At 43.2% G+C, this 26,538-nt stretch overlaps 1 protein-coding gene and 1 pseudogene across 2 annotated transcripts; both read right to left on the reverse strand.

Annotated features, from left to right (window-relative positions):
* Positions 1 to 1,363: 1,363 nt before the first annotated feature.
* LOC133886471 (cysteine synthase-like) lies at positions 1,364 to 20,759 on the reverse strand (annotated as a pseudogene).
* A 38-nt stretch (positions 20,760 to 20,797) lies between these two features.
* Positions 20,798 to 24,762, reverse strand: LOC133887153 (G-type lectin S-receptor-like serine/threonine-protein kinase At1g11330). 2 transcript variants are annotated; one of them, XM_062327095.1, is made up of 7 exons: positions 23,834 to 24,762; positions 22,603 to 22,701; positions 22,309 to 22,487; positions 21,914 to 22,124; positions 21,588 to 21,825; positions 21,341 to 21,491; positions 20,798 to 21,177 (listed from the first exon to the last, which is right to left on the reverse strand). In XM_062327095.1, the coding sequence occupies exons 1-7, from the start codon at positions 24,705 to 24,707 to the stop codon at positions 20,875 to 20,877; spliced, it is 2,055 nt and encodes a 684-aa protein (XP_062183079.1). In that variant the 5' UTR covers positions 24,708 to 24,762; the 3' UTR covers positions 20,798 to 20,874. The 2 variants fall into 2 exon arrangements, with proteins under 2 accessions (XP_062183079.1, XP_062183080.1); XM_062327096.1 differs by lacking the exon at positions 23,834 to 24,762 and adding an exon at positions 23,692 to 23,783.
* Positions 24,763 to 26,538: the final 1,776 nt, after the last annotated feature.

Genomic DNA, 26,538 nt, shown 5'->3' on the forward strand with positions numbered 1-26,538 from the left:
TGCAGTCAAGGACCACTGGATGCTCTTCTTCGATGGGTCGCTTATGCTTCAGGGCTCGGGGCTGGCATTGTACTCAAATCTCCAACGGGCAACGAACTCAGGTACATTGTTCAATTAAACTTTAAAGCTTCAAACAATGTTGCAAAATATGAAGGACTGGTAAACGGGCTCCGTATAGCTTCATCACTTGGAATCAGGAGACTTCGTATGAAAAGGGACTCACAGCTAGTCGTAAACCAAGTGCAAAAGGAGTACCAATACTCGGATAACAACATGGCGGCTTATCTGAACGAGATGCGAAAGCTTGAGGAAGGGCTAGAGGTAACGCACATCAGAAGGAGTGATAACTCTGGTGCGGATGAACTTGCTAGACTCGCTTCTTCTTGAGCACAGTTGCCCGTGGGAGTCTTCGTTGAGAAACTCCTAAAACCATCTATCTCGATAGTTCGGCGAACGGATGCTACCCAACTCGACCAGCACTCTAGTCAGGGCAGCGATGCAGAGTTTGCAGACACGGTAGCTGCGCTAGTCGAATGTGAGCCGACTTGGATGACTCCGTACCAAGCCTATCTCGAATATCGAGACATCCCTGATGATGATGCATCTACAAAGAAAATTGCTTATAAGTCCAAGTTGTACGCTTTGGTAGATGGCAAGCTCTACCGAAAGGGGAGTAACAGAATATTGATGAAGCGCATCACTCAAGAAGAGGGCAATAAGATGTCGTTCGATATCCACAGAGGCATGTGTGGTAATCATGCATCTTACCGCACCTTGGTCGGAAAAGTTTTCCGCCAAGAATTTTATTGGCCGACTGCCCTCCAAGATGCTTCCGAGCTAGTCAAAAAGTATGAGAGCTGCCAATTTTTTGAAAAGCAAACCACTCGACCAACCCAAGCTCTGCAAACAATTCCTATTTCTTGGTCTTTCTCCGTCTGGCGCTTGGATATCCTGGGACCGTTCCCAAGAGCACAAGGTGGTTATAAGTTCCTATCCGTGGCTATCAACATGTTCACTAAGTGGATCAAGGCCGAATCCGTGGGGAAGATAACCACAGAAGCGGCTAAGAAGTTCATGAGGATCATAATTATTCGGTTTAGAATTTCACATCGAATAATTATGGATAATGGTAGCCAGTTCAAAAGCGGAGCATTTATTGCGTTCTGTGAAGATTTTGGCATTAAAACTTGTTTCACTTCAGTATCTCACCCTCAGAGTAACGGTTAGGTGGAACACGCAAATGGCATAGTCTTGCAGGGTATTAAGACTCGGGTCTTTGATAGGTTGAAAGCCTACTTGAAACGTTGGGCGAAAGAACTTCCCTTGGTGCTATGGGCCATTCGTACCTCAACCAACAGGGCCACTAGTGAAACACCTTTCTTCTTAGTCTATGGAGCTGAAGCAATGCTTCCGATTGAGTTGAAATATGGATCGCCTCAAGTGGAAAATTACTCAGAAGAAGGGCAAGAGCCATTACAAGTGGACGATATCAATTTCCTCGAGGAGCATCGTGATCAAGCATCTATTCGAGTGGCTAAGTATCAACAAGCATTGTGTAGATATCACAGTCAGAAAATCCGACATAGAAAACTCGCTGCTGGGGACCTTGTTTTTTTAGATACAAATAACATGCCTGGGGTACATAAAGGAGATAAATATCAAGACATGCTGTGAAATAGTCTTATCCCCTGTTTGGAACGTCGGTATTTTTCCCAATTCTTGGTGCATTTAAACTATTTCCTAGATAATTCTTGTGAAATTCTTGAGTTCCAAACATGTCCATAAATATCATGAAAGTAGTAGTGCTTTTGCTCACTGTCATGGTCAGCACAATATTCAAGTCTCTGAAAAACAATAGAAATGTAAAAAATACACTAATCGATTTCTTTTTGTGAGATCATGGGATGAAAAATTGGTTTAAATGATGAAATTGGCAGAGCAAAGTGATTTAGCATAATGATATTAGGATAATATTCATGAGTTGCTAAGATGCTGCTTAGATATACTTATACATTGGAGTTAACATAGAGATGATGCAATATACTCATGTGAGAAACCTTTAACACTCCATAGTCGAGCTCTCAGATCTCCTCTATGAATCCGTAGTAGGTCTCCTTATTGCCATCAAAGTCGTAGTTATATATATGGACACCGCTATTTTGGTTGGCGCTCTTATTATCCTGAGCTCTTGTATAAAATGTATAGCCATTTATGCCGTATCCTTGGAATGTGAGGATTGTAGTTGACGGTCCGTGAGCCAACACATTCAATTGAGCATACTCTATCTACTTATGCATCACCTGTCTATGTAACCAGGCGCCAAAATGAACCCGGTGCTCTCGTGCGATCCAAACATCGAACTTCCCTGGGTTTCTGGTGTGTACCATGGTCTAGTATTCTTCGACATACGGGTCCACTACAACTGATTGTTGCAGAACTGTGAAATGTGCTTGTGTGAATGAAACGGGGTCGTCAGTGCGGAATGAGTTTGCACCTATTGTCCCTTCCCTTGTAGCCTCCCCTGATGGCGAGATACAGGCACACCAATCGATTTGAGATTCATGTAGTCGACGCAGAAATCAATGACCTCCTCGGTTCTCCATCCCTCGGCCATGTAACCTTCTGGCCGATTTTGGTTATGAACATATTTCTTCAGAGCTCCCATAAACCTCTCGAAAGGGTACATCTAATGCAGAAACACGGGGCCAAGAATCCGTATCTCTTTCACAATGTGAACAATAAGATGCACCATGATATCAAAAAATGATGGAGGGAACAACACCTCAAGCTGGGATAGAGTCTCGATCACATCTTCCTGCAGCTTATCTAGTTTGGTTGGATCGATGGCCTTCTGTGATATCGTGTTAAAGAATGAACACAGCTTTATGATTGGGTTTCGGACCTTCAGCGGCAGAATACCTCTAATTGCAATTGGAAGCATCTGTGTCATCATCACATGACAATCATGAGACTTCATGCTAGTTAATTTCAAGTCTTTCATGTTTACTAGTTTCTTTATGTTGGCGGATTAACCGGATGGAACTTTGATTCCATACAAGCTCAGATTGCAATTTTCTCCGCCTTGCTCAGATTGTAGCTCGCGGGGCCAAGATATTTGTTGCCTTCTTCCATCTCTTCGGGATGTAGATCATGTCTGAGTTTCAAACATTTCAGGTCCTTCCGTGCTTGGAGTGTACCCTTTGTTTTGCCAGGTATGTCTAGTAACGTACCAATCAAGCTATCAAACACGTTCTTCTCAATGTGCTTGACATCGATTGCATGTTGAACCACCAAATCTAGCCAATATGCTAAGACATAAAAGAAAGATTTCTTTTTGAACATAGGACCTCTAAGATTAGATTTCGGAACCGATGTACTCCCACATCCCTTTCCAAGGATAACCGTAAGTTCCTTTCCATCTCATATACCTGTCTCCTAGTGCGATGCTTAGGAGGTTATCGAGTCTCAACTTTCCCATCAAAAGCTCTCCTGTTGCTGCGGTATGGGTGATCTAGGCGAAGAAATTTACGATGACCTAGGTACACCATTTTTCGGCTGTTCTTTAGCCACAAGCTCTCTATTTGATCCTAGCAATGCACGCATGCACAATACCCTTTGACAGTCTGGCCCGATAGGTTGCCAAGGGCTAGCCAATCTTGGATTGTTACGAACAACATTGCACGTATGGTGAAGTTCTCTCGTTTGTATGCATCCCATACCTGCACACCATCGTTCCATAGTATTACAAGATCTTCCATTAATGGTTTCAGGTAGACAACGATATTGTTATCAAGTTGCCTCAGCCCTGGTATCAGCACCGGCATCATAATTTACTTCCGCTTCATACAAAACCAAGGAGGAAGGTTGTAGATACATAGAGTCACAGGCCAAGTGCTATGACTACTACTCATGTTGCCAAATGGATTCATCCCATCCGCACTCAACCCAAATCTTATATTCCTCACATCTTCTACAAAGGGCTTCTTGTATTTCCTATCGATGTTTCTCCACTGTGTAGAATCAGCGGGGTGTCTCAGCATTCCATCATCCTTGTGCTCATTGGCGTGCCATCGCATCAGTTCGGCATGCCTTTTGTTCGCAAATAAATGCTCCAAACGGGGGACTATAGGAAAATACCAAATCACCTTCACGGGACGCATTTTCTTCTTTCCTTCACCATCGATATCATCACCGTCACGCTTGTACCGTGCTGCACCACAGATGAGACACGCTTGTAAGTCTGCATGCTCTCCGCGATTCAACATGCAATCGTTTGGACATGCATGTATTTTCTGTACTTTCAACCCCAATGGGCACACAACCTGCTTAGCCTGGTACGTATTTTCTGGCTACCTATTTTTCTTTGGAAGTAATTTCTTCCAGAGCAATAACAACTCTGTGAAGCTTGTATCAGACCACCCGTTGAATGCCTTCAATTGGAGTAGTGAAAGCACGGTATGCAACTTTGTGTGCTCCTTCTCGTAGCCCGGGAACAACTGTGTATTAAAGTCCTCTACCATATGCTGGAACTTTTGAAACTCTCTTTCATTGGTGAAGTTCCCCTCCCCATCGCGCAACATCTGCTCTAGATCATCGACGTCGGTATCGGCCAACATCTCCTCTAGATCATCATCGACCAACGTATCTCCGGCAGGCGGCATGCTGATGTATTCGTCGACCGGCATATCGGTGCACATGTCTTAGTCTTCTCTTCCAATGTATTGCTCTTCATTTATGATCTCAGCTCACCGTGCTCGGTCCAACGGGTATAGCCAGGCATAAAGCCCCTTGGCATCAAGTGGGAATGTATCTGCTGGGAGGTGGAGAACTGCTTCTTGTTCTCGCAATCGATGCATGGACAAAACATGTATTGAGACTATGTATTTGACTTGTGCGTGGCGGCTATTACCAGGAAACTCTCCATGTTGTTCTTGTACTCTGCGCTCACACGGCTCACATCGTACATCCATCTTCTGTCAATCTACAATTGTATGATTACTGTAAATCCAAATTCAAAATATCTACAAGATTTTGCGATCAATAACAAATAAATTACCTCGCCATCTCCTACCGGCAATTGGCCCGGGTTGGAGGAGCCGCCTTTTGTATGCTTTCGCGTCCGCTGCCAATGAGTATTTGTTGGTGCCATCCCTAAAAATTTTCTTTATTATTCAACCCCTTAAAAATGAAAAATAAATACGCTCATACCTAAAGTTTCTATATTGGATGTTGCTAATTAAATAAAATATAAAAAATACAACTAGATCTTGCTACATACCTAAATATCATGGCTAATTTTTCTAATTCATTAAAAATCAAAAATAAATATGCTCATACCTAAAGTTTCTATATTGTAGACTTCTAAATTTATTCCTATGGTTCATTAAGATCAACTTTGAAGATTTGCCTAGGTCTCTATAGGGATAAGATCAACTTTGGTTTTTCAAGTAATATTTTCAATTAAAATGATAAATATAGGATTAACCTTGGGGATTTCAACTTACTTGAGCTCAAGAGGGATAGGCTCCCGCTAGAAGCTTGCTTGCTAGTAGGGAAAAATTCAGACTTCACTTGCCCTAAAAAATGAAGAAAAGGCAAATGAGCAAATGGAGAGGAAAGAAGGGATTTTGTTTGGATAGCTAGAGAGAGCTCATCTAGACCTCCTTCTTGACCAAAATTGAGCTTGAGTGGTGGGGGAATCAATGCAGAAGAAGGGGTGAAGTGGTTGTTACCATAGGAGATTTTGTGAAGGGAGAGAGTTCTGAAATGGCTCTGTTAGCTCGAGGTAGAAGAAGGTGGGGGAAGAGGTGGACATCACTGCCGGCTCATATAATCCGCCTGCAGTGATGTAGATATATCACTACCGGTCACTAGATTAACCCGGCAATGATGAGGGTGTTGGGTATCACTGCCGGCTCAATCCATCAGCCGGCAGTGATGACCCTTATCACTGCCGGTTCATAAGTCACGATGGCCGATTCTTCCCACACGACTTATGAACCGGTAGTAATGCCCCATCACTGTCGGTCCATGAGGAACCTGCAGTGATAGGCTGACATATAAGCCCAGTTCTGTAGTAGTGAAATGCCATTCTACAATTACAAAACATTGCTTTGTTGTAACGTCCTAGGTATCCACATACCTGGATGTCACCATCTAACACCTAAATCCTACCACATATGGAACTTTTTGAAAATTCAGCAAAGTTGCCCTTGTAACTGTCGCTTTCCTAGACAACAAAATCACACAGTTCCATAGGCATAAAATATATAAACAACAATAAACATCATAGCCCAAGCCTAGGACCTGATACAACTCATAGACCCTATACATCGATCAACTCAATCCCAAGTGATTAAACTGGCCAAACTAGCAACCACTGTTCTAATGCATTATGGACAAAACTAAGTATTGATACAAGTGTGCTGAAACATGATGCTATTCCCTTTTATGCATGTCACGATCACTGGGTACCCTAAAACCAAATAAAACATAAGAGTGAGTACAAACACTCAGCAAGTACAATATGGATCCTAAAAGAACATACACATCACCGAAGTCATTGAAGAATGAGAAATAGCAAAGTTTTCATTTTTCTTGAAAACAACAATGAAACAATAGTTTCTGTCTGAAACGGACAAACCTGAATTTCTTAGAAACCATCAATGAAACGGTAGTTTCCATCTGAAACGGACATACATGAATAGATACTTAGTATTTATCGGTAAAGCCAAGTAAATGGGATCAGCACTTACTCATAGGAACCTAAACATAAGAACCAAATTTGTACAACCGGTATCACCAGGACATGAATGATATCTAAAGGAACAACTTAAAACCTGAAATTGGAATCTTGACATGAATACAATCATGAATTTGAATCACTTGAACACAAGGAAATACAAATATTGAACCAACACAATTGGCAAGGATAAATAAAAAAAATCCAATGAGCAAATCATGCAATCACACTAAAAGAATTAATCAGACATCCCTGGATTGGAACACTCCATGGAACGTGAACGATTTGAAAGGGTCATCACAAAGACAAGAATCAGGAACATGAATAATATCATCTTGAATAACATGAATTATGAAATCATAGGAACACATGAATAATGAAGGAATCGATACCAGAACAAATAGGAAGCTCAACCATGCAGAACATATCAATAGATTCGTCATGCACTTACCTTAATCGTGACGAGAATAATGCTTCACACCGTTGGCACCAAGACTCGCTAGAGATCACTATGAAAACCTCATCGATAACTAAAATGTCCAGGGCTTCAGGTAGATATACTGGCCCTATTCCCCAGATTTTATATTTGCCTGGTTCGCCACCTTAAATGACAGAACTCCCAGCATGCTCAATACAGATAATCTTGACATCTGGGTTTTGAATCTTCATATACTTTCTAACACCAGATACCCTACCTCCTGAACCTGAAACAACCACAAATATGTTCACCTTACCAACAATGTCCTTCCAAATCTCAGGTCCAGTCCATCCACTACTACAGAACTGGTCTTATATGCCAGCCCATCACTGCCGGTTCCTAATGGGCCAGCAGTGATGGAGCATCACTACCGGTTCATAAGCTGCACTGGAAGAATCAGCCATCGTGGCTTATGAACCGGCAGTGATAAGGGTCATCACTGCTAGTCGATGGATTGAGCCAGCAGTGATGCCCTGCTCCCTCATCACTGCCGGCTTAATCCACCGACCGGCAGTGATAGCATAACATCACTGTCGACTGGTTAAATGAGCCGGCAGTGATGTCCCAGCTATATAAAAGTCTCCCTCTCCTTCCGCAAGCTCAAGCACAACAGAGAGGAGCTCTGTTCTTGCTCGGTGGCAGCCATTTTTGCTCACCAGGATCTTGGTGGCTTCAAAATTTTGAGGAATCCTCATGCCCTAGGTGTTCCAAGGTGTGTAACTTCATATCCAATCTATTTCTATTTGAATTTTATTTGCTAATTGCTCTAGATTTTGAAATGATGGAGATGAACCTATGGCCATGATATTTTGAGACAATGTAGATGCAGTTATACCTCATTTATGGTATGGAAGCTTCAATTATGGTGGAAAGTGTCTTTATTATTGATTTACATTAGCTATATGTATGAGCATATTTATTATTGGTTTTAATGAATTAGAAAATTTAGCCATGATATTAAGGTATATAGCAAACTCCAATTATATTTTTTACATTTTAATTATAGCAAGCTCCAATATAGAAACTTTAGGTATCAGCATATTTATGGTTGATTTTTAGTGAATTAGAAAAATTAGCCATGATATTTAGGTATGTCGAAAGCTCCAATTATATTTTTTCTATTTTAATTAATTAGCATGTTCCCAATATGGAAACTTTAGTTATGAGCGTATTTATTTTGAATTTTAATGAATTAGAAAATTTTGCCATGATATTTAGGTATGTAGCAAGATACAATTATATTTATGTATGAGCACATTTATTTTTCATGTTTCCTTAATGAGTCATAGATAAGGTGTTGAATAACAAAGAAAATTTCTAGGAATGGCACCAACAAATACTCATCAGAAATGGACGCGAAAGCATGCAAAAGGCGGCTCCTCCAACCCGGGCCAATTACCGGTAGGAGATGACGAGGTAATGTATTTGTTGGTGATCGCAAAATATTCTAGATGTTATGAATTTGGATTTACAATAAGGATATAATTGTAGATGGATAGAAGATGGATGTACGATGCGAGCCGTGTGAGCACAGAGTACAAGAAAGGCATGGATTGTTTCCAGGTACAAGCCACAACGCACAAGTCAAATACACAGTCTAAATACATGTGTTCTCCATGCGTCGATTGCGAGAACAAGAAGCAGTTCTCCACTACCCAGCAGATACATTCCCACTTGATGCCAAGGGGCTTTATGCCTGACTATACCCATTGGACCGAGCACGGTGAAGCTGAGATCATATAGGAAGGGCAATACATTGAAAGAGAAGACGAAGACATGTGCACCGATATGCCGGTCGATGAATACATCGATATGCAGCCTGCTGGAGAAATGTTGGCCGATGATGATCTTGAGGAGATGTTGGCCGACGCCGATGTCGATGATCTGGAGCAGATGTTGTGTGATTGGGAGGGGAACTTCACCAATGAAAGAGAGTTTCAAAAGTTCCAGCGTATGTTAGAGAACTTTAAAACACCGTTGTTCTCGGGCTATGAAAAAGAGTACACAAAGTTGCGTACCGTGCTTTCAATGCTGCAATTGAAGGCAAGCAACGGGTGGTCTGATACAAGCTTCATAGAGTTGTTACTGTTCTTAAAGAAATTGCTTCCAAAGAGAAATGTGCTACCAGAAAACACGTACGAGGCCAAGCAGGTCGTGTGCCCATTGGGGTTGGAAGTACGGAAAATACATGCATGTCCAAATGATTGCATGTTGTATCGCGGAGAGCATGCAGACATGCAAGCATGTCTTGTTTGTGGTGCAGCACGCTACAAGCGTGATGGTGATGATATCAATGGTGAAGGAAAGAAGAAAGCGTCCCGTGAAGGTGATGTGGTATTTTCCTATAGTCCCCCGTTTGGAGCATTTATTCGTGAACAAAAGGCATGCCGAACTGATGCGATGGCACGCTGATGAGCACAAGGATGATGGAATGCTGAGACACATTGTTGATTCTACGCAGTTGAGAAACATCGATAGGAAATACAAGAAGCCCTTTGCAGAAGATGTGAGGAATATAAGATTTGGGTTGAGTACGGATGGGATGAATCCATTCGACAACATGAGCAGTAGTCATAACACTTGGCGTGTGACTCTATGTATCTACAACCTTCCTACTTGGTTGTGTATGAATTAGAAGTACATTATGATGCCGGTGCTGATACCAGGGCCGAGGTAACCTGGCAACGATATCGATGTCTATCTGAAACCATTAATGGAAGATCTTGTAATACTGTGGAACGATGGTGTGCAGGTATGGGATACGTACAAACGAGAGAACTTCAACCTACGTGCAATGCTGTTCGTAACAATCCAAGATTGACCAGCCCTTGGCAACCTATCGGGCCAGACTGTCAAAGGCTACTGTGCATGCGTGCATTGCTTAGATGAAATAGAGAGCTTGTGGCTAAAGAATAGCCAAAAAATAGTGTACCTAGGTCATCGTAAATTTCTTCACAAGGATCACCCATACCGTAGAAAAAGGAGAGATTTTGATGGGAATGTTGCGACTCGATCACCTCCTAAGCATCACACTAGGAGACAGGTGTATGAGATGGTAAAGGAACTTAGGGTTATCCTTGGAAAGGGACGCGAGAGTACACCGGTTCCGAAATCTAATCTTAGAGGTCCTATGTTCAAAAAGAAATCTTTCTTTTATGTCTTAGCATATTGGCCGGATTTGGTGGTTCGACACGCAATCGATGTCAAGCACATTGAGAAGAACGTGTGTGATAGCTTGATTGGTACGTTACTAGACATACCTGGCAAAACAAAGGATACACTCCAAGCACTGAAGGACCTGAAATGTTTGAAACTCAGACATGATCTACATCCCGAAGAGATGAAAGAAGGCAACAAATATCTTGGCCCCGCGAGCTACAATCTGAGCAAGGTGGAGAAAATTGCAATCTGAGCTTGTATGGAATCAAAGTTCCATCCGATTAATCCGCCAACATAAAGAGACTAGTAAACATGAAAGACTTGAAATTAACTAGCATGAAGTCTCATGATTGTCATGTGATGATGATATAGATGCTTCCAATTGCAATTAGAGGTATTCTATCGCCGAAGGTCCGAAACCCAATCAAAAAACTGTGTTTATTCTTCAACGCGATATCACAGAAGGCCATCGATCTGACCAAGCTAGATAAGCTGCAGGTAGGCATGGTTGAGACTCTATTCCAGCTTGAGGCATTATTCCCTCCATCGTTTTTTGATATCATGGTGCATCTCATTGTTCACATTATGAAAGAAATATAGATTCTTGGCTCCGTGTTTCTGCATCAAATGTACCCTTTCGAGAGTTTCATGGGAGTTCTTAAGAAATATGTTCGTAACCAAAATCGGCCGAAAGGCTGCATGGTCGAGGGCTGGGGAACCGAGGAGGTCATTGATTTCTGCGTTGACTGATTGGTGTGCATGTATCTCACCATGAGGGGAGGCTACAGGGGAAAGGAACGATAGGTGCAAACGCATTCTGCACTAATGACCCCATTTCATTCACGCAAGCACATTTTGCAGTTCTGCAATAATCATCTGTATGTCGAAGAACACCAGAAGATCCTACGCACCAGAAACCCAGGGGAGTCCGATGTTTGGATTGCGTGAGAGGACATAGATCATTTTGCCGCTTGGTTACGCAAACAGGTGATGGATAAGTAGATAGAGTGTGCTCAGTTGAATGTGTTGGCTCACGGACCGTCTACTACAATCCTCACATTCCAAGAATATGACATGAATGACTATACATTTTATACGAGAGCTCAAGATAATAAGAGCTCCAACCAAAATAGCAGCGTCTGTATAGATGCCTACGACTATAATGAAAATAGGGAGACCTATTACGGATTCATAGAGAAGATCTAGGAGCTCGACTATGGAGTGCTCAAGGTTCCTCTTTTCCGATGCCAATGAGTCAGACTCCCAGGGGTGTGAAGATCGACAAGTACGGTATGACTACACTGGACCAAAAACTCATTGGATATTGAGAAGAATCATTTGTACTTGCGAATGATGTTATGCAGATATTCTATGTTAAGGACCCAGACTCGGGTAACAAGGAGGAGCGTCACGTGGTTCTTCAAGGAAAAAGAAGGATTGTCGGAGTGGAGAATGTTGTTGACGAGGAAGACTACAATCAATTCGACGCGCCACCTCCTTTCGGAGAGGACGTCAACCTAGGTCCCATGGAAGACACCGACGAACCTCCCTATATACATCATGATCATAATGAAAGGCGAATCGTTAAGACAAAGTAGCTAAATTGTATTAATTACTATATATGAATTTGTTTTAGATGCAATTATGCCTCACTTTTGTTATGGAAGCTTTAATTTGTAGTGTATGGTGGAAGATATATTTATTATTGACCATATTGATTTTTTATTTTAGGTATATACAAAAATTAATTTTGGTATATAGCAACTTCAAATTTAAATAAATATGTATTAGGTCTGCTAGGTCAACTTAATGTTAATAAATATAGATAGTACAAACTCAATCAAAATCACTTGAGTAGCGCAGCAGTTTGTTTGATCTACTTGGTATAGGACGTTGGTTCGAGTCTCTGCTAGCCTGCGCGAAGTTGAAACAATTTTTTTGCACCCCGTGGCACCAGCAGTGAAAGGGGTTTCACTGTCGGTGAACATATTGGTCTGGCAGTGAAACTACTTTCACTGCTGGTGGACTTATTGGGCCGACAGTGAAAGTAGGTTCACTGCTGGTAGTCTTATTGAGCTGGCAGTGACGCTCCAAGTATATTTTTTAATTAATTAGCAAGCCCAATATAGAAACATAGGTATGAACATATTTATTTTAATTTTTAATTGAATTAGAAAATTTAACCAGGAAATTTAGGTATATACAAAACGTAATTTTGCTATATAGCAAGTTCAAATTTAAATAAATATGTGTTACGTTTTTAGGTCAACATAATGTTAATACCTATACATAGTACAAACTCTATCGAAATCATCTAAGTAGCGCAGCGATTTGTTCAGTCTTACTTGGTGTAGGACTTGGGTTCGAGTCTCTGCGCATGTGCACAAAGCTAAAACAAATTTTTTGCACCCCACGGTACCAGCAGTGAAAGGGGTTTCACTGCCGGTGGACATATTGGGCCGGCAGTGAGACTACATTCATTGCCGATGCACTTATTGAACTGGTAGTGAAAGTAGTTTCAATGTCGATTGTCCTAGTGAGCTGGCAGTGAAGGTACCATTTCACTGCCGGTGGTTATATTGAGTCGGCAATGGAAGTCCTCCCCTATAAAATAACTCGACGCATTGCACCCTTCGACACTTAGAAATTTTTTCCCCTTCCCTGTGCCGTCCGCCGAAACGCCTCCCAACGCCGAGGAGCCCACGGCGCCGGAGGTCCACGAGCCCGTGCCCGTTGTTCGTGTCCTCCTCGACGCCGTCGTCCTCCTCCCCGCAACAGTCGCCGTCCTCCTTCCCGGCACCCCGCCGCCCAGACCTTGCCGTCTTGAAGGTAATGATTAGAGGAATATTGGATTAGAGGAATGTTGGATTGCAGGTTGGATTAGAGAAATGTTGGATTAGAGGATTGTTATGGTAACTAGTCGATCATGAGGACCAAATTAGCTTGGAATGTTGGATTACAGGAGGAGAGGAGAGGGGGTTCCAGTGGTGATTGTTGGGGTAATTGAATCATCTTTCTTATTTTCAAGTTTGTTGATGTGCTATGAAATGATATGTTGTTGATGTTTGGATATTGCCAGCTGGACAAAGAGATTAGTTTATTTAGTTGTAAAGGGAGTTCATGTGTTCAATAGAATCAATCATATGGCAATGTAAATCGATATTGTTAACTGAGAACATTGGGCCATGTTTAAGGGCGATTATGATCCTACTGTTAGATGGCAATGAATTGATATTGTTAGATGAGCAAATGATGAAAGGAGATAATTATCTCCATAATCTGATGCAAATGCTGCTAGGATTCCAAGATTTTACATAAATATTGAGTTGTTATACACCGTTTTCAGGTAAATGCTCTCTACGGAGAAGCAAATATTTCTTTTGAAATACAATAAAACAGTGGCAATGATGATATGGCTCGAGGTCGTATTTCTTTATTACTTCTAGGACTTTAGTACTGATTTCGTGGGTTCGGAGAGGAAGCATTCTTCTCAAGTCAGCATTTATGTGCCAATCATACTAGTTCAGAGAGCAGCTTCTCTCAAGACGAGCTGGACGCCCTATCTGAGGTTGACCTAAACAGTTTTCTTTTAGACTAAGTCAATGCTAGTTCTGGTTGTAATCATCATTATTTTGCTATATTAGATAATGCTGACTTGTAAGATCAATGTGTCAATTGTCAGTACCCTTATGCCTATTTTGATACGTTAGATGTGACTTTTTTTTGTTAAATGTGGTTCTAACATACTCAATTACAATATTGTATGTGTATGCATTCTATCTATCGACTCCTTCATGGTTATCTCACTCTTTCGACAGCCTCTCTCCCTCCCTCGTCGTCTTTATCTCTACCTCTCGACTTTCTCAACTCTCTATATATATACTACTGAACTGCTCGTCGTCATCGTACGCAAAACTTCCAGGAAGGAATGGCACCACCAACCACCGATCTGGCCAGGTGCCAGATGGAGATGTAGTGCCGCCATCAAACATTGAAGAAGGTAGCCCGAGCCACTACCTCAACCTGGAACAAATATACGCCTGTAGAGTCGATGAGGTAATTCATAATTAGATGAATGCATCTCTTCTACATATTATCGTATAGATTCCCAATAGTTTTTTCGCATATGCGCAGATGCTTAATGCTCCGGAGGGTCACGACAATAAGCAATCCCAGGCGCGGCATCGTGTCCAAGGTCCCTCAAAAATGCCTACCAGACGATTTGTGATCATGGAGGTCTCTCCAGCAGGGGAGCCAACTGCACCTGAGAGAGTTCTGGAGCCATACAAGTCAGCCTGTGGGATTGCTGTTAAGGATCACGTGCCCATCAGCTACCGATTGTGGACTGGCGAACGAGGTGATCTGCACGTGGTTCCAGATTCGATCAAGAATGAAATCTTGTGGCCCAAGATTTTAGAGAAGTTTGACTTCCCTGAAGGGACATATATGGAAGTAGTTAATCGTAAGATGATAATGATCATGAGCCTTTCATTTAAGAACTGGAAGGGCACACTGAACAGAACATATGTGTAGAAAGGTACAACACCAGATTTCCACAAGTGGCAGTAACTGGAAAATCATTGGTAAGCCTTTGCAAAGTACAAGTCATCGGAAGAAGCACAAAGGTTGAGTGAGGTGAACAAAGCGAACTCAAAAAAGAACCTCTACCGCCACAAAGTCGGCAGTCGTGGGTACGTGAGGAAAGAAAGGCAGTGGCAATAACAGCTAGATCAACTATAAGAGAGATGTGTCACGTCAGAGACGGAGGGCTGGAGCGATCGATCAACGCGCTTCTTTCTTGGGAGGGGTGCTTCTTACTCATCTGATGGAAGCTTATGCTTTACGACCTTTAAAGATCAGGAAGTGGCACAAACGCTTGCAAGAAAAGCTTGCGGAAGCCCACAAGCAGTCTGCACAAGGCTCTTTCAAGCCAAACAGGGATAGGGATGAGCTCACTTTGGCCCTGGAAAACAAGGAGCACGGTGGTCGCACATGAAGCGTTGGGGTGATGGGCTGGAAATATGGATTCCCAAGCGAAGTCGATAGTTACAAGAGCCGAAAGAGATCCCAAGTAGAGCGAGATGCAGAACGAGAGGCAGAACAAGTTAGGATGATGGAAATGCTTGAACAAGCGCTAAAAAAGGAGAGAGAACATAGAGAAGAAAAAATAGCATAAGCAGTAGCATAAGCCCTCATGCGTGAACGAGGCACCATTGTAAGCAAACAGGAACGACCGGCAACGTCTCCTAAGTTTGCACGCTCCAGCCCCGGTGGTCGTCAGAGTAGCTGTGCGTCCACGGGAGTTTCGGGAACAGACCCCATCACTTATTTCGTGGATCTCATTACAGCACGGACACCGTGTGAACTACACATTGGTGCTAGAACATTACCATCAAGGTGGCTTCCAGCGTGGCTTATCCCCGCGGCTCCCATGAACATTTGCACGGACGTCCGATACTGGAGGGCTACGCCCCGATCGAAGTAGATGAGACAGTTGACTAGTACCACCATGTTGAGGTGGACTACCCCACAGAGGAGGAGGCGAACACTATAGGAGAGAACGAGCACACATTCATCGCGTGGGAGAAGGTTTACATAGTGTTTCCACCAGGGACAGCTCCCGATACTCTCCACTACACCCCAAGCCGCCGTCACCACAAAGATCTCCCTCTCCTCAGCCATCTCCCAAAAGAAGTCCACCTCCTCAGCCATCGCCTCAAAGAAGTCCATCACTCAAGAAGCCAGCACCATCAAGAAGACAGCCATCAGCTCGGAAAACAAGATCAGGTTCTACAACATCTAAGCAGACGACATCATCTAAGATGACATCTAAGAAGTTGGCGGAACCCAAGGATGTCTATTCACTCACTGCTGAGGAAACAAAAAAGGTTGTGGACGCCAGTGTCACGTACCATTTCCATCCTCCACCACCTCCACCGAAGCCTGTTGTGCCTGAAGATGCCTTGAATTTTTTTTATGAAAATGGCCAAAGCTAAACAGACGGGGTAGGCTTCAAGTAAGCCGCTAACTGACTATAAACGCATCAGCAAGATCCAGGCCAAGAGCAAACCAGGCCCAATCATTAAGGATGCTTCAAGCATTGCGTACTTCCTGGCTTCTTCTAGATTAACAACAGAAGAGCACAACTTACTGTGGGAGTGGATATATCAAAGTCGGATGTTATATGGCCGTTTGAGTTAGGCAAACTTTTGGTCAAACTAGATATAGAAAGAAACCTTACAACTCAAATACGTCGATTACATCAATGGTATTTGGAGCAGTCCAGGCAGGGTTTTCAGGCATTCACCGTGAGATACAAAGATGAATATTTCCTCAACAGGGACCACTTCTTCTGGTTGGAATTCTTGCACTTATATGAACTATACAAGGAAGATGCCCTCGATGTGGCTATAGTCAGAGCGTGGACTCTATAAGTGACTTATGCATATAATTCACGTTATATGATCTTACACCTTGAAATTGCATAGCTAACTTCTCTATTTTGTAGAATGAAGATCCAAGTATACGAACAAGACTTAGATAAGAAAGTAGGATTCATCTATCCTGGCCTTGTGAACCAGAAACTTGTAACGAAGAATCCAGACTTCACCGAGGCCTACTTATTGAAGTGTCTACTTCACCACCAATACAAGAAATTCATACTCTTACCCTGCAGCTATGAGTACGTGTTTGCGCACAAGGGCGTCCTTATTTTATGGGCAACTCGATTCTAGTACTAATTGGCTATGGTGACATATTCTGCGGTTTTCATTGGGTCATCTTTGTCATCCACCCAGACTTGAGCAAGATTGTTGTGTTGGACTCACAAAAGAGAGATCGGACGACTTACCAATACCTCATCGACATGCTAAACAGGTTAACTCAATCATTTAATCTTCTCGACGATTGCATCTATGTGTAATTGGTATTCATATTCACGTACAGGGCGTACACAAGATACTGCAAGAAGAATGTTATCCACTTTCCATTCAGGAAGGAGTACGCTGTAAAAGCTGACTTTTCGATATACAATAAATATTCATATCTTGCATTTCCTACTGAATAAAAAGGGTCAATTCATTCCACTGACGAATCCTTTCCTCTTGAAGTGTATGAGGCAGCCACCCGGCAACAATCTCTGCCCTTTTTATGTTCTTACTTTCATGCACGCATTTAGCCCTGACGGAGACGCTGTTAGGTTCAATGACCTTGAGGTATGAAATAACATATCGATGCCTTCTTTTCAATTTCTACACATGTTCAAGGACTAATTCTTTTGATTCTTCAAACGCAGCGCTCCAAACTATGCACAAGTATGTTACAACCTGCTGAAATACATGCCCTTCAAGAACAGATGGCCGAGTTCTTATTGGAACATGTTATCAACCCAAACAACGAGTTTAATGAACCGATCATGCCGTCCATGCGTGCAATACCTTCAGATGACACTTTACCTTCTAGTAGAGAGTATGCGACAAGGAGGAAGGCTACTAAGGGGCTTGACAACGTATTCTATTTTCGCAATTGACACAATATTAATGAATGACATTACCTGTTCTACAATACGCTACCGGTGTGTCAATGACATGTGGGACCAGGTCCCACTTGTCATCCTCACAATGGATGGCATATCGTAGAACCAGCACTTATTCAGTTGTAAATCGTAGATTTTTCCATTTATTAATGAATGATATGAATTACTATGTATGATGCGAAGTTAGTATCATCGGACGACTCTTGGACACAATGGCCTTCCAATGATGATGCGAAGGAGGAGCAAGAAACAGCATCTCGTAAACGTAACCAAGAGGAGGAGGATGAGAGGCTAGCCTGTGAGCTGTGAACTGCGGAGGAGCAAGAAGCAGTATCCCGTAAACGCGCCCAGGAGGAGAAGGACGAGAGGGTGGCCTGTCAGTGTGCTACGGAGGAGGCCGAAGGCTCAAAACCTAGAGGCGTTTAGGCGTTAGAATTTAATGTCTTTGACACGCCGGCGAGCCTGGAGCATAGGCGACACTGAGGTCGATCAGGCGTTGCCGGGTCCTCCTCTCCACCACCATCGGCCCCCCGGCGTCCCTGGACGTACTCACGCTATCAATCATCAGTGCGGGGACGCGGTCCTCATCACGGGAGAGGTAGAGGAATACTGCACCGGCTCAACTCAACCGATTTTTCAGGGGTTGACTTGTAATATTTGTGTGTTTGTCGATGACTGACTTGTAATATGTGTTCATTAATATGTCTTAATGAAGGTATTTTTATTATTGATTTACAATAAATATATGTATCATTGTATGCATATATTGAGAAAGAGACAGAGAGGTTGAGGAGAGAGAAGGAGTACAGAGAGGACAGAGAGGAGGACCACAGAGGTGGGAGAGGGAAAACATTGCTGACTGAAACCTTCAGCCGACAGTTATTCCAGCACATCACTGTCGATCGAAGGATACAGCTGGCAGTGATGCCAGCAAATCACTGCCGGCCGAAGGATTCAGTCGGTAGTGATAACCCCCTTCACTACTGGTCCACCAAGCCGGTAGTGATAGTCCTCGACTATCACTACCTGTTGCCCACTTTCGACTCCAAAACTGACAGTGAAGGGGGTTTTAGAGCTGGCAGTGAAAGGATTTTCTGTAGTAGTGATCTAATATGCACTTCAGGATTTGCTTCGTTCGAGAATTGATCAAGAACGTGTACCTTGTCAGTTATGCCCGGAAACCCGAGGGCTGGATATGTAGCCTTTGCGAAAAGCAATGATAACCAATCCTAACCCCAAGTTACCGCGACGAGTGTTGTGACACCAGGTGAAATCAACCCTCTCCGCTGCATCTGCTATCATTCTCAAAGTGCTGCAATCCTTAACGAAGCAAAGAGGCTGGTAAGCCTCGATCTTGCCAACGATCTAGGCATATACTCCATCTTTGCTGGTGGTTCACTTGAGCTCGACAAGAGGTGTCCATTCTATGAGCTATGTGGCATCGAGGCGATGTGTTCCTGCTGCCCAACATCACCTTCGCTAGAAGAGGAAGATGGGCCGCTGTCGTCTTTAACGAATTCTCGAAATTTCCCTTTTTCTTTTCTTTGTTTTCCTCTTTCTCTCTTCTCTCTTCTTCTTGCTTCCTCTTTCTTCTTTCTCTGTCCTTGCCTCCTTTTCTTCACTGTAGCAACAGCAAGTGGTAGGCCTAGCCGCAGCTGGCGGCAGCGGCGGCTGTGGTAGGGGGCAACAGGCGACGGTGGCGTCTAGCAGCAAGGGGGTGACAGCAACAGCGGCGGCTGACGGCACGAAACATTGCGGCCAGCGGCGGCCGGTCAGTGGCGATGGCGTTGACGCAGATTGGAGGCTCAGCTAGGCGACACAAGGCACGAGGCAGGTGACTGGCACAGTGGTGAAGGGCAATGGCCAATGCAAGGACGAGATGCGGCTCCAATGGTGGTGGGTAACGACACAACTCGGTGAAACCGGCGATGGTGAGAACCGGTGGCAATCAGCGATGGTGATGGCCGGCGATGAGGGCAAGGGTGGTGGCAGCGACGCTAGGGTTTCATTGGCTAGGGTTAGGGTTTTAGGTCAAACTCAGTACTGAGCCGAGGCTTTATGGCGGTGGCAACCGACTCGGTCGGTCGGTCGGCCGATCGGTTTGATTTTTTTCTTACTAATTTAATGGTATAAATTTTTTTGACTCATCACGGATTCACCTGTATTCAAACGGAGCGTTTGAATAGTCAAACAGATTTGTTTTGACGAGCTCAACGCAACTGCGGTCTCCAATGTTCATCCGAGCTATGTATCAAAAAATCAACTTTTCACCCATTTTGAATTTTTGTGACACCAGGTGAAATAAACCCTCTCCGCTGCATCTTCTATCATTCTCAAAGTGCTGCAATCCTTAACGGAGCAAAGAGGCTGGTAAGCCTCGATCTTGCCGACGATCCAGGCATATACTCCATCCTTGCTGGTGGTTCACTTGAGCTCGACAAGAGGTGTCCATTCTATGAGCTATGTGGCGTCGAGGCGATGTGTTCCTGCTGCCCAACATCACCTTCGCTGGAAGAGGAAGATGGGCCGCTGTCGTCTTTAACGAATTCTCGAAATTTCCCTTTTTCTTTTCTTTGTTTTCCTCTTTCTCTCTTCTCTCTTCTTCTTGCTTCCTCTTTCTTCTTTCTCTGTCCTTGCCTCCTTTTCTTCACTGTAGCAACAGCAAATGGCAGGCCTAGAAGCAGCTGGCAGCGTGCGGCGGTGGCCAGTGACCGGGGGCAACAGGCGACGGCGGCGTCCAGCGGCAAGAGGGTGACAGCAACGGCGGCGGCCGACGGCGTGGCACAGCGCCGACGGAGTTTCTCATGATATTTGGGTGTTACATTTGTTGTCACTAATTCAGGATTTCAGAGTTAGAACAGGAAAAAAGAAAAACCCTTGAATGGATCAATAATGAAAAATACTTTCACTTTTTTTGAGGACTAAAAATACTTTCACATGATTCGGAACAAATCCAGCAAATTATCTGCCACCGAGAGCAGATACTGTAAGATCATTAACACTAGATGGCACAACAATTGTGGATGCCACTTCCGTTGTCACCCTTACGTGGAAATATGCTGGATGCTTAGGCTCAGGCAGGGTCATACTCTCGCTGCTTAGCATCGCCACCACCTCTGACATCGTTGGTCGATCAGCCGCATTCTCTTGCACACACAGCAATGCAATGTTAATACATCTCATCATCTCTAATGTATGACCCTCAGCAACTAAACATGCATCCACGAGTTGAAGCCATAATCCGTCTTTCCAAAACTGCCATGCCTGCAATGAGTACGATCACACTGTATATAAAGTTTGCTGCATAAGAAAAAATATTTTTTACTGGAGCAGTTTTACTGGTAGTGTAGTGGGTGTGGCTGAAAATCAAGCCATTGATGCACTTAAATAATTATACTTGTCGCATCCAAATATTGAACAGACTCACATATCCAAGAAGGTTGATGAAGTCTCCATATCCATGGAAACTTGATGTTCTTTTTCCACTGACGATCTCAAGAAATAGGACACCAAAGCTGAATACATCAGATTTGATTGAGAAGAGGCCCTCAGCAGCATACTCAGGAGCCATATAACCACTGAAAAGTTATATAAAACAAACTCTGATGTCAAGCGGTTGTGTTTTATAGCTTTGTAAAACAGTTTGGATGGACTAATTTGTAAGAAAATCTTACTATGTCCCAACGATCCTTTTTGTGTTTCCTTCAGTATCATTTGTGCTAAATATCTTCGCGAGCCCAAAATCTGAAATTTTAGGTTTCATTTCGCAGTCCAAGAGAATGTTGCTTGCTTTGAGATCTCTATGAATAACACGTAACCGAGAATGCTTATGCAAATACAGAAGTCCCTGTGCTATCCCTTCTATTATCACTAGGCGTTTATTCCAATCTAGTAAAGCTTTTCTTGTTTCATCTGCAAATCAATTAGACATCGATATATTAGAGAAATCACCTTTAGAACCCAGAAAGAATATGTACCATGATGTTGCAAGAAGTAGTACCAAAAATAAAGAAATCCAAGCTTTTATTTGGCAAGTATTCGTAGATTAGTGTTTTCTCCTCTCCCTGAGAGCAGCATCCCAAGAGCCTAACGAGATTTGTGTGCTGGAGCTTGGCTATGAGCTGTATTTCATTTTTGAACTCTGTGAAACCTTGACCTGAATGTGAAGCAAGTCTCTTAACTGCTATCTCCAAACCGTCAGGAAACCGGCCCTAAAGAGAAGTAAAAAGGAGATTGATCATTTATTTTCTTTTTGAAGTTGAAATGTTTTGCTGACACTTGACTAAAGCACAATTACTTGCATGACACGTAAGACTATTTATCAACATGGTTTGATTTTCTGTCTCTTTATGTGCGGTCGTGCTAGCTTGCCTCTTTTTTTTCCCCTTCTCTTACCTTGTATACAGGACCAAAGCCTCCTTGCCCAAGTTTGTTTTCTTCTGAGAAGTTATTTGTAGACTCCAATACTTGTGAAAAGTCATAAAACGTGAATTCTGAACTCCTTCCTTCCAGCTCCCAAACTAGTGCTCCAGCTTCCTGCACATTCATCTTAGCCTTGTCCTGTGAACCTTTACCTACATTCAGAGTTTGATGTGATCCTCTCAGTTAAAGCTGACGCATTGGAACCAAATTGAAGCTCAATGGCTTGAGAGAGGCAGGTATAATAGCATTTTAATATAGATAGCTGACCTTTTCTGTGCTTTCTGAATCCAAGCAAAATGATCGAGCAGATAAATGATCCAGATAGTGGAACGACCAAGGCAATGACCAAGACTTTGCCAGTGCGACCTAACATGGTAACAAGACAATCGTTTCACATAAATACAAGTGGTTAACTGATTTGGTAGTTTGACCATATGGGTAATATAATTGCACAGAACTTTGGACATTCAACTTTTAATGAGACCACAAATTAGAAGCAATGGTAAGGTGTGGCATCACATGCAAGAAGGTTATCACAAATGAGACTATTAATCAAATCAGTCCTATCCAAGCTAATAAAATTGAATATTGAGGTGATGGGAAGAATCTTTGATCATACATTTAGAGTACAATTATGCCACCGACTATCATCAACACCTTGCCGACAGCAAAGGTAGGAGAAACCCAAAACTTGAAAGATATTATTTTATTTTGAAGTTTTGGCCATTCAAATTTTAGTCAACAGATTTGAAAGTTAAACATCAAAACTTGAAATTTGGTAATTGAAATTTGGATAACAAATTTTGTATGATTTTTTTTTTACTTAAATGGTATATCCTTAGGGCCCGTTTGACAACTCCAAATCCAAGATTTTTTGGAGCTGGTCAAACCTAGCTCTAAGAAATTTTGGATCTAGAGCTATGAGTGGATTGAGAGTATTTAGTTGAGCTATCTGGTTTTATCATGCAAACTCCAGATCCAGCATGGATCTCGGAGTTGGGGCTGTGTCAAACAGGTGCTTAATTTTGAATGGTTTTCTCTTTCAATTCTCAGTCTTCGCAATTGAAACTTGATAGTTGCTAAAGTTGGAAGTTTTTCTAGATCTAGAAGAAAGTTTAATCCATACAACTGAAAGTGGAAGAATTGGGTTCTAAATTTAGACATGGCAAGCAAAGCAAACAAGCAAAGCAATGTGAACCCGAGTGCTAGCACACTCCTGCTCATTAGCCACCACGCACCAAGTTTTGAACAGTGGCTGTACTTTTTTAGTAAGTGCAAGAGCTCTATCATTCATTCAAGAAAAAGAAAACATAACACAAGAGCCCTGAGGGGATACACCACGTACAACAAACTCACAAGTTGGCACAAACTGCGTGCTGCCCATCGCGTGCCACTGTGCTTGTACCGAAGGGAGGGATGAGTGAAGATTTGGTAATATATAAGGAGTTATTTTCTAGTAAAAATGCTCTGGAACGAAAGGCTCTGTTGTCTTGCTTACTGTTATGTTTCTTGTTGGGCACCAGTGCTGGCGGCACAATAGCCGGCGCTGGCGGCACAATAGCCGGCGCTGGCGGCACAACAACACCCAGCGAACCTATATGCCGCATGGGCTCACCGTGGTAGAACGGATACACCTCGTACCTGAAATTACACCGTAGAGTAAGAATTAGTGCACCTTGCTTCCCGGTGAAGTACTTCGTCGCCATCTCGCTGATGTTCCGGAGGCACGCCCAGCAGTCCCCAGGTGCCAGGTCCGGCGTGCACTGCGCCAAGGAGTAGAGAGGCGGGAACGTGCTGCTGACAACCATGTATCCCGTGGCGTACATCCTCGTCGAATTGTACGCCGCCAGCTTAGCTGTCTCTTGCAGCAGCATGATGATGATGCTGGTGACGACGGTGACGCTGTCGGGGTTGCTGGGATCGCAACCGGGTAACATGGGCTCTGTGATGTTCTGTATGCTATACACGATGAGCGCGTTACCAAGGACATCGGAAGAATTGTTGCGGAAGTCATGGTTGGAGAATCCGAGGAGGCATGTGTCATAGAAGATGATAGCGTCCTTGCTGAACGCGCACAGCTTCTGCACGTCCTGGAACGCGGTGGCCAAGCAGGAGCTGCAGCCGGAAGCGTTGGTGTCTCCGCGGCAGAGCGCGAGGCCGTAGACGGTGTCCGGGCTGGCGCCGTCGGAGCCCTTGGCGAAGAGTAGTTGTGTGGAGGAGGCGTTGTTAGGGAGCGCGGCGGATAGGAGTACAAGATTGGCTTGGTAGGTGCTGTTGGCCGTGTAGTTGTCGCTGGTGCCGCATATCTGGTCCAGGGGATCGGCGGCCACGAACAGCGTGAAGCCAAGGACCAGAAGGACGACGGCGATCATGGCTGGCTAACTAACGTTTCACCACTGATAGAATCGGTGGTGTACCTCGAGCAGCAGCCTTTGTACTTTACCTCTGTACATGAAGGTTTCCGTCCAGCTTCCGGGTCTAGTCACTCCTATCAGCGTCATTTGGAAAACTTGTCATTATCTTGCACTACTGGAAACAATTTGTATGCCGAGTGCCTACGTATATGCCGAGTGCATTATATTAGGCACTCGGCAAACAACCACCTACGCCGAGTGCCCGACTAACGCACTCGGCAAACAACTAAGCACTCGGTAAATACCTCAACAAACACTCGGCAAACAACTAAGCACTCGGTAAATACCTCAACAAACACTCAGCAAACAACAGCACTCAACAAAATAGAGAAAAAACACTCGGCGAATTCGGGCACTCGGCAAACAATACGCCACGTGTCCCTCCGTTCGGCGGCTGACGGCGAGTCGCCCCTTTGCCGAGTGCCCGATATGAAGCACTCGGCAAAAGATTTTTTTTTCTTTGTTTTCTTTTTGGTTTCCTTTTGTTCTCTTTTCTTTCTTGTAATAACAACCAACCAAAGGCCGCCACACATCGATTCCGGTACTACTACAGTATAGTTTAAGGATGATATTGTTATGAACTTGGAGTTAGAATTCAGTCGTGCTTCAAGATTGAGATGCAGCAGATATGGACTCCTGGGAGCGACCCTTGGAATCAGTTGTGCTCTAAAGGAGAATGACAATTCTTCTTCCTTGCCTTAAAAAAGGAATTTCTCTGCTATATACTATCATTCCAGCTGTCATCCAGACAAAGAAGGAATTTTCAATGCTTGCCAAGTGGAAGAAGCAAAAGCAGATCAGCTTGACACACCAAGCTGCCCTTCTGATCTATGGGTTTTGGTTGGTTCATCGTTAAGTGCATTAGAGAAGGTAGCTGGTAGCATAGTGAGAAGTGGTGGAACAAAAAAGTGACTTCATTTGGCGATTCTTGGATGGATAACATGTTTGCTATGTTCCATCGAAATCTAACTTTATGGACAACTCTTTTTCATAAGAAATTATTTGATGGATATAAGTCAAATTTGATCTGCAAGTACATAAAATAACGAACAAAAATGGGTAGAAAAACATGAGACTTGCCATAGTGTCATGATGATACGTAGAGGCTGAGATAAAAAAATTGAGAAGGTTTCACAAAAGTTGTCACGTACGATGCTTAGAAACCGAAGCATCTCCGAGGAAGAATCGTGGTTTCGAGATGGAACGAATCAGGTTTGAACCTGAAGTGACGTTTGAATCGTCGTTTGACCTTGAAACTTTTTCTACACTCAACATACAACATAGCATATTCGATGTTAAAATTTGACATTTATCTGGGTCCGTTTGCTATTTTTAATTCATTAAGTGCAATTCTAGGCTTTTAATGGATATAAGTCAAATTTGATCTGCAAGTACATGAAATAATGAACAAAAATGGGTAGAAAAATCATATTCATGTTGTTGAGTCTATTTTTAGGCCTTACCCAAGAAATGAAAAGAAATTTGAAACATTTGGGCGGCAACACTCGACCAGCAACATGTAGCTTATTGGTTTTTTAATTCTAAAAAAAGCAAACGAAGTCAGAAAAACATGAGACTTGCCATAGTGTCATGATATGATACGTCGAGGCTGTGATAAAAAATTGAGAAGGTTTCACAAAATTTGTCACGTACGATGCTTAGAAACCGAAGCATCTCCGAGGAAGAATTATGGTTTCGAGAGGGAACGGATCAGGTTTGAACCCGAAGTGACGTTTGAATCGTCGTTTGACCTTGAAACTTTTTCTACACTCAACATACAATATAGCAT

The sequence above is a fragment of the Phragmites australis genome, chromosome 12, assembly GCF_958298935.1.
Source record: "Phragmites australis chromosome 12, lpPhrAust1.1, whole genome shotgun sequence".
Lineage (NCBI taxonomy): Eukaryota > Viridiplantae > Streptophyta > Magnoliopsida > Poales > Poaceae > Phragmites > Phragmites australis.

Coding starts and splice junctions, on each gene's coding strand:
- LOC133887153 (XM_062327095.1), bottom strand. CDS start 24,707: ATGATCGCCGTCGTCCTTCTGGTCCTTGGCTTCACGCTGTTCGTGGCC. Junction 22,702..23,833: donor GCCCAACAAGAAACATAACA/GTAAGCAAGACA, acceptor TTACCATGTTAG/GTCGCACTGGCAAAGTCTTG. Junction 22,125..22,308: donor GCTTTGGTCCTGTATACAAG/GTAAGAGAAGGG, acceptor ACTTCTCTTTAG/GGCCGGTTTCCTGACGGTTT.